The sequence below is a fragment of the Brachypodium distachyon genome, chromosome 3 (assembly GCF_000005505.3).
Source record: "Brachypodium distachyon strain Bd21 chromosome 3, Brachypodium_distachyon_v3.0, whole genome shotgun sequence".
NCBI classification, from domain to species: domain Eukaryota; kingdom Viridiplantae; phylum Streptophyta; class Magnoliopsida; order Poales; family Poaceae; genus Brachypodium; species Brachypodium distachyon.
In genome coordinates this window covers 57,477,284-57,496,804 of record NC_016133.3, presented here as the reverse complement: position 1 = coordinate 57,496,804, position 19,521 = coordinate 57,477,284, and the positions used below count along the sequence as shown (strand labels likewise).

General features: G+C 43.4%; 3 protein-coding genes and 1 long non-coding RNA gene across 4 annotated transcripts; 1 reads left to right on the top strand and 3 right to left on the bottom strand.

Moving 5' to 3' along the window:
* Positions 1-6,189: 6,189 nt before the first annotated feature.
* LOC112271741 lies at positions 6,190-8,187 on the bottom strand. The gene is made up of 2 exons (XR_002965057.1): positions 8,072-8,187; positions 6,190-7,374 (listed from the first exon to the last, which is right to left on the bottom strand). It is a non-coding gene; the product is annotated as an uncharacterized LOC112271741 (long non-coding RNA).
* An 81-nt stretch (positions 8,188-8,268) lies between these two features.
* Positions 8,269-12,144, top strand: LOC100838905 (peptidyl-prolyl cis-trans isomerase CYP40). The gene is made up of 9 exons (XM_003570536.4): positions 8,269-8,531; positions 9,861-10,361; positions 10,471-10,558; positions 10,678-10,730; positions 10,912-11,016; positions 11,263-11,338; positions 11,431-11,468; positions 11,553-11,633; positions 11,885-12,144. Exons 1-9 carry the CDS (start codon positions 8,307-8,309, stop codon positions 11,888-11,890), a joined length of 1,173 nt encoding a protein of 390 aa, XP_003570584.1. The 5' UTR covers positions 8,269-8,306; the 3' UTR covers positions 11,891-12,144.
* Positions 12,145-12,554: 410 nt separating this feature from the next.
* Positions 12,555-15,993, bottom strand: LOC100838593 (armadillo repeat-containing protein 6). The gene is made up of 8 exons (XM_003570535.4): positions 15,792-15,993; positions 15,387-15,686; positions 14,948-15,231; positions 14,217-14,345; positions 13,701-13,823; positions 13,374-13,481; positions 13,107-13,285; positions 12,555-12,919 (listed from the first exon to the last, which is right to left on the bottom strand). Exons 1-8 carry the CDS (start codon positions 15,922-15,924, stop codon positions 12,796-12,798), a joined length of 1,380 nt encoding a protein of 459 aa, XP_003570583.1. The 5' UTR covers positions 15,925-15,993; the 3' UTR covers positions 12,555-12,795.
* Positions 15,994-17,842: 1,849 nt separating this feature from the next.
* On the bottom strand, positions 17,843-19,450 carry LOC100833710. The gene has a single exon (XM_003573011.4). The coding sequence runs from the start codon at positions 19,286-19,288 to the stop codon at positions 18,062-18,064; it is 1,227 nt and encodes a 408-aa protein (XP_003573059.1). The 5' UTR covers positions 19,289-19,450; the 3' UTR covers positions 17,843-18,061.
* Positions 19,451-19,521: the final 71 nt, after the last annotated feature.

Sequence of the window (19,521 nt, the reverse complement as noted above, 5' to 3'; positions counted from 1 at the left end):
TCTTGACAAAAGTTTAACTTGGCACGACTGTTTTTTCTCCTGCACGTTTCAAAAACGCCTCCTGACATACGGGCTGCAGCAACTCCCATTGGGAAATCGGAAATATCAATTGAGAAAAGAATTTCATAGCGCTGATAAATGACTACTCCCTCCGATCCTAAATTGCTGTCAAAATATTACACATATCTAGACGCTTTATAAGAATAGATACATTCATATTTGGGCAAATTTGAGTCAAGCATTTAGAATCAGAGGGAGTACATAACATCAGACCCAAGTCAGCTAGATTCTACTCTTTATTCCTTCAAACAACGTACATAGATTTATGCACTTAGATCTGTTTTGGTTAGAAATGAAACTATGTGTTTATTATTACCAGAGGGCATGAATATATACAATACGAGGGGATGTCAAGGCATCGTTACAATTTGTGAAGACACCTTTACGAACGGTTGTGTCCCAAAGTTTTGTACAATCCTAACCGCTAACACTTGATTAATTAATCACTGATACAAAATGCTAATCCTAACTGTCAATGGCTACTCGGATGGATGCAGCTGTTCACAACACTCCCCCTTGTACAAACGTCAATTCTTGAGTTAGACATTGTCTTGATAATTCCTCATATAGTTTGGGTAATAATAATCTTGGAAAAACTCCTTTGAAAAACTCCGTGGGAAAAATAAGGAGAAATATAGAAAATAATGATATACCATGGAAAACTCCTTTAAAACCCTATGGGAAAAATATAAGGAGAAAACGATATGGTATATTGATATTGTCTCATTAAAAACCTATATGAGAAATTGATTTTGAAAAAAAAAACTGATAAAGGAAAAGAGTACAATATTAATCATCTAATGGTAATTTATGGGTTATTAGTTCAGAAGATTTTCTCCCCCTGAACTTTGCAAATTTCTAAGTCGTCTCATACCAATTCCATGAATACATTTTTCGAATGTAGATGTTGGTAAAGACTTAGTGAACAAATCTGCTAGATTGTCACATGATTTGGTTTGCAAAATATTAATTTCTCCACTTTTCTGTAATTCATGAGGGAAGAACAGTTTAGGAGCAATATGTTTTGTGATATTACTTTTTATATAACCCATATGCATTTTAGCAATGCATGGAGCATTATCTTCATAGATAATGGTTGGTGATTCTAATGAACCAATATCACATGATGTCTGAATATGATTTATCATTCTGCGAAGCCATACACATTCTCGTGAAGCTTCGTATAAAGCGATTATTTCAGAATGATTAGTGGAAGTTGCTACCAAAGTTTGTTTTGTTGACTTCCATGAGAACGCAGTTCCACCATATAAAAATACAAAACCTGTTTGTGATCTGGCATTGTGGGGATCAGATAGATAGCCAGCATCCGTATAACCAACCATAGTCATGTCTTGATTTTTCTGATAGAACAAACCAAGATCTTTTGTGCCATGCAAATATCTAAAGACGTTCTTTATTCCCGCCCAATGGCGTTTAGTTGGAGCTCCACTATGTCTAGCAAGTAAATTTACCGCAAATGCGATGTCAGGTCTAGTACAATTTGCGAGATACATTAATGCACCAACGGCACTAAGACATGGGAACTCAGGTCCTAATATCTCTTCATTTTCATCCCTAGGTCTAAAAGGATCTTTATTCATATCGAGAGATCTAACGACCATGGGTGTTTTGGATGGATATGATTTATCCATGTTGAATTTTTCCAAAACTTTCTGGATATAGGCAGGTTGATAAACAAGAATTCCTGAGAGAAGGTGCTCAAGTTGTAAACCTAAGCAAAATTTGGTTCTACCCAAATCTTTCATCTCAAATTCCGTCATTAAATGATTACGTGCTTCATTTATATCTAATGTACTTCCAATGATGTTGAGGTCATCAACGTACACCGAGATGATACAAAAACCTTTTGAAGATTTCTTTATAAATACGCACGGACAATCGTCATTATTTGAGTAACCTTTCTGAATAAGGAACTCACTTAGTCGGTTATACCACATTTTCCCCGACTGTTTTAAGCCATAGAGTGACTTTTGTAATTTTACACAATACATGTTGCGATCTATTTTTGGATTCGGAATTTTAAGTCCATCAGGAACTTTCATATAAATATCCGCATCAAGTGACCCATATAAGTATGCGGTCACTACATCCATTAACTGCATTGATAAATTCATTTGTACTGCTAATGATATTAAATATCGAAACATTATTCCACTCATAACAGGAGAGTATGTATCATCGTAATCGATGCCAGGTCTCTGCGTAAACCCTTGTGCTACAAGCCTCGCTTTATATCTCACCACCTCATTGTTTTCGTTTCTTTTTCGAACAAAAACCCATTTTGCTCCCACGGGGAAAACCTTTTGAGGAGTAGGCATTACTGATGAAAATACCTTCCTTTTGTTTAGCGAGTGTAATTTTGCCTCAATAGCTTCCTTCCATTTAGGCCAATCTGAGCGCTTGAGGCACTCTTTCATAGATTTAGGCTCTGGATCCAGTTGAAGGGTTTTAGCTATTTTCGAGGAGAAATATATGTCGACAAGCGTAGTCTTTCTATTGTATGATTCTCCCGAATCAATATAATTTGTGGATATTTCTTTAATGGCCTCAGGTTCCATGTGATTTCCCTCAACAATGGAATCTGGGTGTTTCGATGTCCTAACATTTAGATTTGTGCGCACATTTATGTTGGGGTTTTGATGTTGAACATCTGGTTGGTGTATATCAACTTCAGGTTGATTTGCATTTACTGTTAATTTTCTTTGTTTCCGCGGAGGCTTAAGAGAAGTCTTATCCTTTGTTTCCAGATTTCTCCCCCCTTTTATTTGCATTTGGGAGATGAGTGGTTTTAATTGGTACCTCCACTCGTTCTAGTGCATTGACTACAGGAATATGTGATTTAGTGACACCTTTATGGTCAGTAAATGCGTCTGGCAGGTTGTTTGCAATGTGTTGCAAATTTATGATCCTCTGAACTTCTGATTCAGATTCTTTAGTACGTGGATCTAAGGACTGAATGTCTGTAACATTCCAATCTATTTCTTGGCATTCTTTGTGGTCTGATTCTCCCCCTAATGCCGGGAAATTGTCCTCATTAAAAATTGAATCAGCGTACCGAGCCGTAAACAGGTCCCCTGTTAGGGGTTCTAAATATTTGATAATTGACGAAGAATTATATCCCACATAGATTCCTAATTTTCTGTGGGGGCCCATAGATGTACGCTGCGGTGGTGATATCGGTACGTATACAGCGCAACCGAATTTTCGCAGATGGAAAATACTTGGCTGATTGCCACGTGCTAGTTGAAGCGGGGAAGTTGAATGATATGCAGATGGTCTAATTTGAATTAGACCAGTGGCGTGTAAAACCGCATGTCCCCAACATGACGTTGGTAGATTGCTGTTCTGTAATAATGGTCTGGCAATTAATTTCACTCTTTTAATTAAGGATTCAGCAAGTCCATTTTGAGTATGAACATATGGTACCGAATGTTCTAAATTGATACCTAGAGCCATGCAATAATCGTTAAATGCTTGTGAAGAAAATTTAGCGGCATTGTCCATTCTAATTGTCTTGATCCTGTGTTCAGGATGGTTCGCTCTTAATTTGATAATTTGAGCAATAAGTTTTGCAAAAGCATGGTTGCGTGTGGATAGTAAACACACATGTGACCATCTGGTAGATGCATCTATAAGTACCATGAAGTACCTAAATGGTCCTGATATAGGTTGTATTGGACCACATATATCTCCTTGAATTCGTTCAAGGAAATTGAGTGACTCATTTTTTATTTTAAGATGAGATGGTTTCAAAATTAATTTGCCTGTTGCACATGCGGTGCATACAAAATCTGATGATTTGGGAAAAGATTTATTTGGTAAATTATGACCAACAGAATTGTCTATACTTTTTCTCATCATCCCTATACCAGGATGACCAAGGCGATCATGCCATGTCTTGTATTTGTCAAGATTTTGAAAAATTATTTTATTGCAACATGTTGTACGGGTTTAATATATGTATAATATAATCCTGATGATAGTGAGGGAATTTTTTTCTAGAATTTGTTTTTCGGATCCATTGTTTTTTGTTAAATACAAATATTTAGTTTTGTCCTCCTTTGTTGTTTCCAAATGGAAATTGTTGGAACGGATATCTTTGAAACTAAGAAGGGTACGTGTGATTCGGGATACAGAAGTGCATCCTCAATTATTATAGTAGTACCCATAGGGAGTACGATTGTGACTCTTTCTGAACCTATAATTGATTTGTCATATCCAGTAATGGTCATAACATTTCCGTTCCTTTTGGTAAGGGTTTGGAAATATTTTGTTTCCCTTAATATTGTATTAGTGGTACAACTATCCACTAAACATAATTCTTTCTCCATCAGATTCTTTCCCGTATAGTTCTATAAGAGTAAAAGAATATTTAGAATAAAACTTATTCATATTACTCAATGAAATTGCATACGAAGTATTGATATTACAATATTATGTCTGAATTACATAACGTATTACATATTATGTCTGAATCACACAATACAATATTATGTCTGAATTACATAATACAATCGAGTCCGACGGACTTTATTCTACTTAATGTCATACAATACATATAACGTCTAGTAGTATAATAATTAGCTTGAACATCAATGATTTTAGGAACATTAATTGAGGTCCCCATATGCATCTTGTGTGAATTCAACTAGCATGTCATCTTCAGCAAGGAGATTGGTGTCCTCTGGTTGGTTTTCCTGAGTATCGCTTTGAGAAGGATTGACTTCGAGGTTGTCTTCTTGCATGGCGTTGAAGTGAGCTTCGGCCTTATTTCCATGAACATACTTCCTTTTCCCCGTAGATTTGAGGTATAGGTCAGCCAAGTGCTTGGGAGTACGACATTTATTTGTACGATGATTCGTACATCCACACCTTTGACAAATTTGAGAATTGTCATTTTGATCGTTTTTCTTGATATGACCTATACCTTTGAAATGACCATTCATTTTCTGCTTGTCATTGCGCTTCCACTTTCCTTTAAATTTTCCGAAGTTCTTCTTCATACCTCGAAATTTATTGTTGATATGAGTACTAGCATGCGCTTCAGGGAGAGGCATTGCGCCTGTTGGACGAGTTTGATGATTTTTCATTAGTAATTCGTCATGCTTCTCGGCCTGAAGTAAAGTGTATATCAACTCAGAATACTTTTTGTATTTCTGTTGTCTGTATTGCTGTTGCAATATCCTCATGGATGGGTGGAACGTACATAAGGTTTTCTCAATTAATTCATCCTCGAAGACAACTTGATTGCAAAATCTCAGTTTTGAGTTAATCCTATGGACAGCAGAGTTATATCCAGCGACAGATTTGAAATCTTGGAATCTAATAAGAGACCATTCTCTTTGGGCTTCTGGGAGCATAATAGCCTTTTGTTGGTCATACCTCTCTTTAAGAGAGTTCCACAGAGCCAGCGGGTCCTCCTCCATCAAATATTCAGCTTTTAAATCTGGATGGAGGTTGTGCCTTATGTAATGAAGTGCTGCATATTTGTTAATTTCTGGGATTGGTTCAGCATTTGTTGGTGGTGTAACTATAGTTGGACCAAGTTTACGTCCTATTAAGTTGATCCTAATATCCATAGCCCATGATAGATAGTTACTACCATCAACTTGAAGTTCATGGAAATCTTTTTTGTTGATGTCAACTATGTCCTGCATGTATGATCATGCATAAATTAATTTGGCTTGTAAAGTAATCAAATTTAGTAACAACAAGCATGCTAAGATATAGTACTTTAATCGATGCTGATGCATTTTAAACCACTTGTGTAGAACTCAAGTTATAAGCTAACACGTTGAAGGTAATCACCGATTTGCTGTAGATTTCACAGTAGTATGCGAAAGATTCGCTAAAAATACTACCTTGTGCATATGCTTATTTAAAATATTAAGGAGAGCACATTGAAGGTAGTCATTATTCCAATATGGAATAATGTAGACCTCACAGTGATATAAAAATTATCACCTTGTGATCCAAAACATAAACCTGGGTAGTCACATTTTAGTGGAATCGTGTTCACACAATTGGTGAGAATTTGCAAGGGAATGTAATTCTTAATGCAAATGATCATTGTTGTACTAAAACACAATATATATGTATTCATTCTGATATTACAATACTTATAACATAATACTTAGAGGTAACATGGTCTATGATACAAGCCTACAATACATTACAGTACCGGACGTAATTATGTATAAAGTCAGAGAATAAAAGGAATAAATTTACAGCAGTAAATAACTTAATAGTTAACTATAGGACTGATTCGCAAATGCCCGGAAATATAGTGGCTAACATGCAAATCTCCGTTTCTTGAGTGGAGGTGCAGTCGGCCTGTTTTGGCCCAGCAAGCCCATGCGTACGAGATTGGGAACGACGGGATTAAAACCAGAGGCGAGCGAGCGAGCGATTAGGTTTTCCATGCCGCCGCCACGCTGCTGCTCCAGTCCATGCCGCCGGGCTGCACTGCACCGCTGCTATCTTCAAGGGGTGGCTGACCCTCCCGCGTCAAAGGAGGGCGCCATGAAATTGCGGCCGCCGGAGGACGCCGCGGAGGAGTTCCCGGCGTTGAAACCGAGTGCGCCTGGGTTCCACCCGCCCACGTGCAGATCGGGGCGGCGCACTGCCATCGCTGAGGCGAACCGGCGCAGGAGGCGTCGGGCTTCTGGCGTCGGTGTTGGAGTTGGTTCTGGTGCCGGCGCCTCCACTGGACCATATCCCGGCGGTGCATCAAGTTCTGGGGTCGGTGTTGGTGTCAGCAGACGCGGAGGCGTTGGTGGGAGTGGTGGCGGCGCCAGTTCGTCGTCGATGAGGACCGGACGCAGAGGCGTCGCTCGGCGTTCCCCTTCTTCTGCCAACCAGCCAGCGCTCGTGCCGGCTACAAGCCATTCAAATGGCGGTGCTGCGGGCGTGGCCCTTCTTGCAGTTCCTTGATGGTGACGACGGCGAGCCCGGCGCTGACGGAGGCCAATGCCGGGACCAGCAAGTCGACGGCGACGGACAACACCATGAAGTCGACGGCGACGAATAGCAACAGCAACTCCCTGGCGGCGACGAACAACAACAACAACTCCCCGGCGGCGACGAACAGCAACAGCAACTCCCCGGCGGCGACGAACAGCAACAGCAACTCCCCGGCGGCGACGAACAGCAACAGCAACTCCCCGGCGACGAATGTTGGAGACGCGGTGGTTGCGACGGGCTTCCCTGAGTATGAACCTTACGAAGGCTTGAGCAAGTTGAGCGAGATGTGCCGCCATTCCTACCTTTTCTTCTTCTCTTCGTGCGCTCTTCCTGTGCTTTCAGCAGAGACAAAATGCTTGATAACGTGTTTCGATTAGAAATGAAACTGTGTGTTTATTATTACCATAGGGCATGAATATATACAATACGAGGGGATGTCAAGGCGTCGTTACAATTTGTGAAGACACCTTTACGAACAGTTGTGTCCCAAAGTTTTGTACGATCCTAAACACTTGATTAATTAATCACTGATACAAAATGCTAATCCTAACTGCCAATGGCTACTCAGATGGATGCAGCTGTTCACAACAAGATCATCAAGACAACTCTCGTTAACAGTGTCTTGATCATTCATATTCATATCTCGTGTATAGGTCAATACAGGTTTACAAAACTTGTTTGTATTTTTAGATCATCAATTTGATTAAGCATGCATTGTATATTGCACACAAAAAATATCATTACATTTATAGTCAACTGAATTTTTTTTGGGGGAGTACCTTTTTCTTGTCATATAACTGTATTTCATTAGAAACCCGACAGAGGAATTACCAATAAAACAATGCAGAACTAAAGACAACATTTAAAGTACAGTGCAGACTTGAGAGAGGTTTTATTATACATTCGCTTGCATCAAAACTTGTCCTACCACTATCATCCTCTAAAAAAAAACTTGTCCTACCATGGTTCATGAATAAAGCTCCCCGAAATCCCTGCAAAAAAAAATTGACAAACCAAAAAGACTCACCATGGTTCATGAATAAAGCTCCCCGAAATCCCTGCAAAAAAAAAATGACAAACCAAAAATACCCTGTGAGTGTACCTGCCTCTTTCCTGTTCCCCTCCCTCCTTATTTGAATCAACCCCCAACTCACCCCACTCGCCTTGGGCTCCCCAAAGCGCGCCGCCTTCCTTTCGCTCGCCGCGCCGCCACCCGAAGGAAAGTCCGTGACTAGTCTCTCCGCTTGGGCGCTTGGCTCGGCATGGAGGGTGAGGGTAGCCCGGTGGATGCGCCGGCGCCAGCGGCGGCGGTGGAGGTGAAGAACCCGAGGTGCTACCTTGACGTGAGCATCGGCGGCGAGATGGAGGGGCGGATCGTGATGGTTCTCTACGCCTCCGTGGCGCCCCGCACGGCGGAGAACTTCCGCGCGCTCTGCACCGGCGAGAAGGGCGTCAGCGCCGCCACCGGCGCGCGGCTCCACTACAAGGTTTGTCCCGGACTCCCGGTGGGGTTCCCTTCTGCTAGTATTTTGTCGTGGATTATTAGGTGGCTTTGTACGGATTGGGCTGGTTTCGGTTTTGTTGGGTGCGATTGGGTTTAGTGCGGCCGTGCAGGGTGTCTAAGCGAGTTGGAAATTGCGTGGTTTTGGTGGGTGAATTCGATCCCCACCCCTCTTCCTATCAATTGGATTAGGAACACTAACATGTAGGTTGATTTCGCTCCTACATAGTTTGGCCTTATTCTCGGTCCTGCAATTTTGGGTTGCAGGGTTTTATCGGACCATTAGTCCTAACTTCTAATTTTTGCTATTTGTGCAATTTCAGTATCCGTTGATTTAGGGCTGAACAGATGCAGCTTGATAGCCTTTGCTGCGATTTGCTGCCGTGCGAGTTTTTAGATTTAGTTTTCAGCATTCGAGGTCCTAAACAAGCCTGGTTTATTTGATCTGTACATTTCATGGCAGAGAAAGCAACTTGTGATGTTTGTAATTTTGAACATACTTGCTCACGAACTGCATAGATAATCGTGGTTTCTGGAACTTTCTTCACACTATTCCCATTGTAGGTTTTTCTTACAACAGCATATGTCATCACCAGGGAACCCCTAGCTTTCCACTGCATGTTACAGTTATTTAGGCTTCTAGTCAAAGGCAAGCTAAGTGGATGCGAAGAAATCTTATGTGGTCAATGTTCAAATAACTGTTTTCTGGTGATAGTTCTGTCCTTGTAAATGCGTCATCATGTTTAAGTGAGACTTGGCATCTAAAAGCATTCTTCAACTTCAACCACGAATTGGCATGATGATATATGAGAAACACATAAGTGGAGCAGAGCATTAATGAACTAGTCATAAGTGTTCCACTTAACTGTTGGAAGCGACAGAGATCCAACTGTGCACAACGACACTTTCTGTACTCTGCACTTAATTGTAGTGGAGACTCACGCATGTTGGCTATCCTTTATTTCTACCCAAAGAAACCAGACAAAAGGCAAGATTGCCCCACTTCCATTAGCAGCCACCAATTTGTTTTTTGTTATCTAGCAAGGGACTGGTGGTGATAGACAAGTAGCATGACATAACCATTGAATTAAGTTTATACCATCTGTTCTTCCTTTTCCGAAAGAAAGACCAAGATAAGCCTGTGAATGTTTATAACATAGAGTTAGTTATTCTTCTTTGTGACATTTTTGTTTCTTTGTATCGGATGACTATGAATTTTCTTTTATATTTTTGTAAACCGAGGGATCTTTAACTTTCAAGGTATGCTTGCTATCTTTCAAGTACTCATATTTTTGGGTAACTTTTACTCTTCCAGGGTTCATGTTTTCATCGTATCATCAAGGGTTTTATGGTGCAAGGTGGAGATATAACTGCTGGTGATGGAACTGGGGGTGAGTCAATATATGGATTGAATTTTGAGGATGAGAATTTTGTTTTGAAGCATGAGAGGAAGGGGATGTTATCAATGGCCAATGCTGGTCCCAACACAAATGGATCTCAGTTTTTCATAACTACCACCCGAACACCACACCTTGATGGTAAACATGTCGTTTTCGGGAGAGTTGTAAAAGGAATGGGGGTGGTTCGCGCAATGGAGCATATTTCTGCTGGAGAAGCTGACCTTCCGACTGCCGATATTGTTGTTGTTGATTGTGGGGAACTGCCAGAAGATGCAAATGATGGAGTTGTAGACTTTTTCAAAGATGGTGACATGTATCCTGATTGGCCAAATGATCTTGATGAAAAGCCTGCAGAAGTTTCGTGGTGGATAGATGCTGTTGATTCCGCAAAGTCTTTCGGAAATGAAAACTTTAAGGTTCATTTTGCTTCACGGAGTGCCCTTTCTATAGCATGTGTCAACTTTTCTAGCAGATTCCTAGGGATACTTCTGTTGGGAACTTACAACTGAAGCTTCTTGTGTGCAGAAACATGATTACAAGGCCGCCCTCAGAAAGTACAGAAAAGCTATGCGGTATTTAGATCTTTGCTGGGAGAAAGAAGAGATTGATCAAGGTATATGTTCTTCCTTTTCTTGTCGTTGTTTAGTTTCGTTAATTCTGTAACATGGTACTTGCAGGTTGAGTTACATATAGCATTTTTCTTGCTAACCCTAACAACGTATTGATGTGCAGAGAAGAGCTCAGCACTGCGGAAAACAAAGTCAATTATACTCACGAATAGTTCTGTAAGTTTCACATCCTGCCAGTCGTTCATGGATAGACTGCAAATGCCTGTTCCTTTATTGTATAACTTTGGAGATAATCTATTTAGGAAATCATTAATGTTTCCTTTGCTGGATCTAGAGTTCTGTTTTCTTGCGGATATTATTGTCTCTTGGTAGTATAAGTCACTCGTAATTTCTTCAGGCATGCAAACTGAAGTTGGGCGACGTGGAGGGTGCGTTGTTAGATGCTGACTTTGCATTGCGTGAAACAGAGGGCAATGCAAAGGCCTTTTTTCGCCAAGGGCAGGTTAGTGTTAGCATACAGTGACACAGTGTTATGTTAAATATGTTTTGACCAAACTATGACAAAGACCAGCATAGCTTACCCTTTTCCCCTGTGAATTCTAGCTTTTTATGTTCAAACTACTTGCATATATGTGGAGAATAAACTGGTTTATTTGCTTATGTTCGATGCTGAGTGCATCTTCTTAGCACATTCATAGTCAATCTCCAAGTTAGCTTATCACATTTAACACGGTACTGGGATTTGCAGGCACGCATGGCACTAAAAAATATTGATGCTGCAGTTGAGAGCTTCAAGCATGCCTTGGATTTGGAGCCAAACGATGGTTTGTGCATCCTATTGCCCCCTTCAATGTTATTTGTACTTCTTTTTCTGTTTGCAACTCAGAATATTTTGTTTTTGTATTTATAACCTCAGGAGGGATTAAAAGAGAGCTGGCTGCTGCAAAGAAGAAGGTTAGTTCATTGAGTCTATGAATCTTGGATCTAATAGATGTTCATACAAGATGTTGCTGACTTGTCGCCAACCATTTATCCCAGGTTGCCGACAGGCGAGGTCTGGAGCGGAAGGCATTTTCCAAGATGTTCCAATCTTCTGGAAGTTCGGATAAAATCGATGAAGTACTTTTCTAATTCCACAGTCGTCACCATTTAAATTGTTTTGTCTGGACCTTAGGAGATAGAACTAATAAACAATGAACCATCTGACTGGCGAATGCTGCTGAAGTTGTCGAACGTGCACCAGATTATTTCCTGTTCTGCAAACCAATGATCATTTTTCTGTAGGATAAGAACTGATACCCCAAGTGCAACCATTATTTCATCAAGTTTGTTTCTTTATGCATTCTGAGTTACTGTTTTATGCTTTGCAGGTCTGATGACGGCTGAAAACAGTTGGGGCACCTGAACCTTTTGCGTTTCAGTATAGAAGTGGTCACAATGCTATCAAAAGAAATGTTTGCATTGAATTGAATTAGATATGCCCACCAATGGACAATTTCTCTCATGGAAAAATTATGTTTTTATAGACAATTAATGGGAGCTTTGTTGACGACATGATAGATCTGCCTGTATCAGTTGCATCTCATTATTGCGCTTTGCGCATTTGGAGGCTACTGCAAGGTTCTAACAATGAATGAATGACTGCTGTTACAAAATACTCAATGACTGACAGCTACGGTAAGGTTCTGACAGCTAAAAGTCATGGTGGGCTGGTAGTTTGGTAGGGGTCTGAACCAGACAACCGGAGGCTCCATTGCCGGTCAGACCTGCGATTAGAGAACATTCGACCATCGGCACCGTCGCTCATTCCCATACTCATTTTTCCTTGCTCTCGTTCCTCATAAAGCTCCAACCTTGTTTCCTTCCTTTCTGTTCACTGGTGCAAGGCAAGGGGATATTTGAATAGGATTTTCCTTTCACCACTACTATTGTAATGCACACAACACTGACGTTTCTGCTCGCTTTCAATCCCTGCAATTTACCTGAGCACTGTGAGACTCAAGGCATTGACTCACAGTGTGAGTCTGTGACTACATAAAATTGTAGCGCACGAGAGTTCATATACCTGCATTTTTTTTGTTTCACTACGTGGTCTAATTGTGGACTAGTTCACGAAGCAGGTGACATAATGATGTAACCACACAACTCAAAGTTTCCCCAAAACTGTGATCAGAAACAGACACAAACGCAGTAGTCCGGCTCCATGAACCCAGACATCATGTATTTCTTCAAAACATCCTCGGATGGCCAAACTTTACACACAGTAGTCTATCTCTGACGTCTACGTGTTGTAGTTGTCCAATCCCAGGTCTCTCAAGGCATCTGTGGCAGCAGCTTTGCAGCTTCCGTGTATTGCCTTGGCCTTCCTGATGAGCTTCTCCACGCCTTCGTTACGTAAGATCGTCCTACGGTAGTGACAAAGGTGTCGAGATGTAGAAATTAGAAAAAAATTCGCTGCATACGGAGATTGAAACTAGCTACAAATGGTACTGTAGTACTACACAGTACTGGGAATCTAGTTCAATCAATTAATAACACCGTAGAAATGTAGATTTCGGCAGGAAAAGAAGCAGTGTGGGTTCTACAGCATACCTGTTTTCTGGGTTTCTCACCACGAGATTACGAATCATGAGACATGCTTGCTTCTGAGTCAGGGCAGAGGAGGGAAACTTTTGCATTGCTTGTATGGCCAGAGTACCATAACCTACCCTTATTGCAAGCGCTGCATGTTCTGGTGACCGCAGTGTAAGGACGGTCACTATAGACATTACCTACACATTCATTTAGCTCAGTAAGATATATGGAAGTAGCTCATGCAGTACATATATTCATCGGTATTTGCCAATTTATATGTATTACCTCCTGTGTTACTGATGGGTCTTCAGAAAATCTGGATGCCAGCTTCAAGAACCTATCAAAACCACCTTGCTGAATGATATTGGCCTTGTTTGCGTCACTTCCAGCCAGCTTCAAGCAGAAAGAGTCTTGTAAGCTTGATTTAATCAAAGCAGGATATTATTTTCTAGTAAAACAGAGTAGGAATTTATGAGCTACAATAATGTTGTAGCAGGGTTTTTAGTTGGGAGTAATCTGCATATAGGTCAGGATTTCCGCCATGTTCCCTCCAAAAACATGGCAATTGTAGTTACTTGGTCGGCAAAAAAGTGCTGTACCATACAACTGTACCTTAGACAACAAAGAGCAGCATGATTTTGCTATAACTTTATTCTTCTGTACCCCAGCCTCATCAATGCACTGAAGAAGCACATCAATTCCACCACTTTCAGATATGGACCGGCATATTTCATCCTGTGATAACATAAAAACTAAAGATGACGATGTTCTCCAGAAGTATCTCACATATGAATTTAGGTGACTGCAGTGACTTGTGTTTTTTTCTGATCAAAGTTCCATCAAGGAAATAAATTTGATACACACAACCAAAAATATGAACAGAAAAAAGAACAAGAACACAACAGTCAGTTCATTATAAAAAAAAAACTTTTTGACTGTTCACTTCTTGTGTATGCTAGTCGACTTGTCGCTTGCAATTCATATTATATTGGCCAGATACATGACGGGTAAAACTGATGACAAAACAGTAATTCCAGAAAAACTTAAGCATGGGTAAAATGCAAAATTGATAACATAATTTTTTTATAATTATCTTCCTGTGTACGTATAATTATAGTTTGCTCTTACATTAACAGCAATCGCCTTCAAAGCAGCACAAGCTGATGGTAGGCTGGATGGAGCAACTTGCTCACGGAGTGCGTTGACAAGAACTTCTGCAATCCCAATTTCTGCAAATTTCCGAGAATATCCATATACCTACATCAGAAAAATCTGTTAACTTCATCTCTTTATTCCTTAATCGACAAAGTACTAAGCTAAAAGATTTTATGGTAGTTGCCTTGGCAAAAGAATAACCAGTCACCAATTGAATATGTATAAGTCAAAACAAATGCATTGAGTGATATAAGCAAACTGTAGTGTCAACTTGCAAGCCAGAATGCAACATGTGCATGTGCTAATGGCGTTAAGCAAACAAAATATTCAAAACAGCAACTTTTGGAGCATTCTGTCTGAGTGTATGAGTATCCAATCATCAACAGAAGTTTATGTCAGTATTTTACTGTGGATATCAAGTCTAACTACACTCAAATGTCCACTGAAATTTCTGCATCCTGATATATTTCAATTGAAATGAAACTGCCACATTACAATTTTATACAGATAGCTGTATCTTATAACTCAAGCTCATTTCCTCGTATGGATTATTCTCCAGGAAACAAATTTTCATGCTAACACAAGTAATTAAGAAGCTGTCAGTTAAACTAAAATTTAGTAATCATGTGAAAATCAAAATGATGCACTTGCTATAATAAATTAGATCAAGTATTCAGACCATTGTACAAGCATATAGGACATACTTGAGAAGCCACCACTCGGTTATCGTCGGGTGTCAGTAGAACACGTATGGCGTCATACAAGCTTTGCACTTTACAATTTGATTTCTCCCTCATAACCTGCAGAATGAGTTCCGCAACCTTCATGTCCATAAAGGATTCTTTCACAACTTCATTGCCAGCCGATCCCATCGCCACAACACCAAAACCACCATCCAGTATATCTGAACTTTCCAAAGCTCCTTTCAAGATATCCATGACAATTTTCGGCCCTTGGCTTTGCCTGAACTTTTCAGTGCTTCCCACATCTACAGATTAAGTTCATTCGTAAGTGTCAAAAACAGATCAGAGATTGCTTTTCCGTTTAGGTAACAAACAACATGGAGAGAACTAAAACCTTCTCATCTATCCTTTCGCAGCATCGCCATATCCAAGAGCATCGACAAGGACCGCTGCAACATACCTCGGATCATGGAGCTCAACGCCTTCAAGCCTGAAGAAAGCAGCCTCTCCTGCTTGACCCCAGCAGACGCACACAGAGCAACGAGCGCCTCCACGCCGCCATTCCGCGTCGCCACGGCCGCATTCTCCGACCCCTCGCCGGAGCACAGCTCGCGCAAGTCATCCAGCGAGGAGACCAACCTGTCAAGCTCTTCCTCCGACCTGCCACTGTGACTGGCAGAGGCCTTCAGTTCGTCCAGCACGCGCATCACCGGGCTTACCTCCGCCGCCGCGGCCTCCCCAGGCACGCGTTTGATGATCCCTGCAGGAAGCACCGAGAGGCTCAGTTAACCGCCCACGCGTGCCAAGAGATCGGAGAGTCGTGGATCTGAAGTCCTGGAGAAGACGAGGAGGGGTTAGTGGGTACCGGCGAGGTCGGCGCCCTGGAGGGTGAGGACGTCGACGGCGTCAGCGAGGGCCTGCTCGGGGTCCATGCCGAGGTCTTCCATGTTCTCCCGGACCATGTCGTCGAAGGCTTCCTGCGAGATCGCGATCGCCATTTCCTGCTTCCGCCTGTTGTTGGCCTGGGTGCCGACTGCCGAGAGATTCAGAAGGATTAGGCTTTGTTGGGGTTTTCCCCTTTTCTAAGGGTAAGACGGAGGCGCCGTTCCAATTTTGAATTTGGTGGGTTTCGTTTTAATTTTATTGGCCAAACGAAATTATGCTAAAACACGGATGGATAGATCTAGTACTTCTTCCGTTTCATAATTCTTGTCTCAAATTTATCCAAAAATGGATATATCTATTCCTAAAAAATGTATACATACATGTGTTATTTTGATAAGAATTATGAAACGGAGAGAGTAGATAATTCGGCTTGACACTCACATCAGACATGACATAGTTCAGCTATGGAAGGTTGAATGTTGCGTTTGGTTACCAAAGTTTGGTATAGCTTTTTTTTTTCCACGTCACGATCAATTCCAATGTTGACATTGAGCATTTAGACGAAGCTAATGAACATAGTGACAAGCGCTCGAAGTAGGAAATAACATTTGCCAAAGGAGCAGACTTGTTCCGAGCAATTTGGGAGATACTGTTTGTTAGGGGAGGGACGGGGAGGGGGATTCACTTTGCTCAGGTTGGTTTGTTTAAATACATGATTTAGGGGGAGGGGGGGGGGGCATTGGACAACAAAAGAGGCCATGATCGGACTCTAGAATAGAAATCCAACACTTCAGAAAAACGAAGACTTAAAAGACACAAGCAATTGTGATGCTGACAATTCATCTAGGGGTATGTTTTACTTTGTTCTTGTAAATGTAGACATATGTTTAATTGGTTGATGAAAGCTGTTTGAAATTTTAAGAATTTTGTTTATCCGAGCGCAACCAATTTCTCAGTTTGAAATCTCGGGATAGTGTGCATTCCAACCCTATCGTGCACAATCTCCTCACTCATATGGATGTCGATGGCCCACACCCATATATTCGGTGTTACACATCGAAAAATTATTATATATTTCTGCACAGAAAATTCACATACTATTTTAAAAACAGGTTGGCAAGAAATCCTTCCCCTCGAGATGACATGTGAAATTATTTCTTCCACGAGAAGATTGCGTGGATGAGTTATGATTTTTCTAAATTCTTGTCGTTGTTTTAGAGAGAGCATCAAATTTCTCAGATTCGAACCACGAAACCTAGCAAAGCATATGAGAGTCGGGGTGTGCCACCGTAATGCGTGGAGTAGCACCCTGGGTACACAAATGGATCGTTTGCCCTGTCGGTAACGATGCTACGGTTCACTTTTTAATTTTTTTGACCAAATGCTACGGTTCACTTGCCAATCTGCCAACGCAGCAACAAAAGCGCTTTCCGATTGACAAAAAAACGCAAACGCCTGACCCTCGACGCAGCGGCAACCACCGTTGAAAAAGAGAACCCGGCGCGATCTCCTCCTTCCCTACCGACCGTCCCAAGATCACGCCTGCCCGCCCGACAGCCATTGGCCCATGGCCCATGCACGGAGGATCCATTGTCGTGCGAGATGCATCCGGACCGAATGGGATCACCCTGACCCGCGAGAAGATGCAGCGCACGTTGGATAGGGAATGTCCGGCGAGTACGTCAAGGCACATCTGTTCGTGCATGGCCTTAAATTTGATGGCTTGGACTCGGCGGCAGGCAAGGCATCGCCGTCACGTTGTCTTTGACCCGGGAATGGGGGCAGTATCAGAAGGATTGATTTTCTTGTTGCCAGATTTTCATAATCCTGCGAATCTATCTAGCGCTACGGGCCATTCCATGTATACAACACAGCTGGGCGACGAGCGAGCACGATCTGACTTGTTAGCACTACTGTCTACCGACTTTTGTTTCTCCGATTGAACGGATTTTCAGCCTCATGATGTTTATTGCTGAAGAGATTAGAAAATAAAATAAATTCAACCTAGTACCAAGCAATATACGGAGGGAGTATTACATACCCGTATGTATACCATGCAAAGGTAAAAAAAATCATGGAGAAATGAGTGGAGAACTGGAGATCGAATCGAATTGTACAAGTGTTTCAACGGAATGGTAAGAAAAATGGCGAATTTGCCGAAAGGAAAAGACGAGACAAACATGCATCCTTGTTGCTGTGCTAGTGTGCTAGGGCAGCGATATGGGCGATCGATCACACGGATTATTACTTTCACCCGGCCATGGCGGACCTGGCGGTGCGTCGGCCGAAGTGCGACGAGGACCCCGCGTTGAAGCCTTTCTTGGCCAGCCGGTGCAGCCCGGGATTGAGCCGGATGCACCCCACCATGAAGCTCTGCCGCCCGTGCTGCATCCCGGCGCCATCCTCGCCGTACTTGCTCTGCTTCCTCTGCTGCTTCCCGGCGCCCGACACGTCGCCGCCGTCCGTTGTCGTCTTCTTCACCGGCGTCGTCCCGAGGTTCTGCACCGGCGAGTACTTGAACACAGGTTCCCTGCTGATGTTGCTCCCGCCGGCTGCGCGGCCTTTCGCTGACAGCCTCCGGAACAGTAGCAGGTCGCTGAGCCGCCATTTCTTCCTCCCGCCATTGCTCTTCGGGAGAGGCGCGAACGGCGGCGACGTGACAGACTCCGTACTGTTCTCGAGCGAAGCGGCGGCCGTTCCTACGGTTAACGCGCAAGGGCCGAGAGGGGACGGCGCCATGGACGACGACGACGCCTTCGCCATGGCCGCCGCGAACGGGTCAAAGCCGTCCTCGGGCCTCACCGTGCTCCGCCGTAGCCGCGGGGACCAAATGGCAGACCTCGCAGTCATCGGCGACCGCGGCGACGACCCGACGCTGCCGCTGTCGGCGAGCAGGCGCGGCGGCGGCTTCAGCGGCCGGATCTTGCCTTCGTCGAAGAGCTCGTCTGCCGCCGCGGCAGGCGTCTGCGCGCTCCTGCCGTCGAGCAGGACGCCGAAGTCGAAGTCCGCGTCGTCTTCGTCGCCGCCCTCGAAGACCCCGTTGGATGCCGGCGTAGAGCCGAACCCGGGCTTGGGCTTCCCCGGCTTCTCCTCCCAGTCGAACGGCACGGAGGATGCCGTGACCTTGGGAGTTCTCGGCGTGGCGAAGCCCTCGTAGTCGTGGTTGTCGGCGGAGAAGTGTGCATAGATGGCGGCGGCGCGCGACGGGCTCGCGGGGGCGCTGGCGAAGTGCTGGAAGAGGTCGAAGGGGTCGCCGCCGTCGTCAACGGTGCTGCTGGCCGGGAGGAGGATCCCGAACGGGTTGGGCGACGGGGGCGCCGTCAATGCCGCGGGGCCCAAGAACGGGTTGCTGGGCGCTGCCGCCATGTCGTCGGCGGCGGAGGCGAAGGGGTTCCTGGTTGTTGGTTCCGTTGGGTAGGCGGCGCCGTCGAAGCTGAATGCCCCGGGCGGAGGTGGTGGCAGTGTGGCGATCTCCATTGATCGTTCAAGTTGGCTCCGCGAGTCTGGGTTCTGGTGGCCTGGTGGGTGTGGTGTGCGACTGTGCGCGTCGTGGGGATGAGGTTCTGGAAGGGAGGGAGGCAAGGAGGCAATGAAGAAGGGGAGGATTAGGAGGCAAGGAGTGGTGGAGCAAACGTGCCGGGGACTTAAATTGATGGACCGTCCGCGGGAATTGTTGCCAAAATGTCATAAATTGGTTACAGATTACGGAG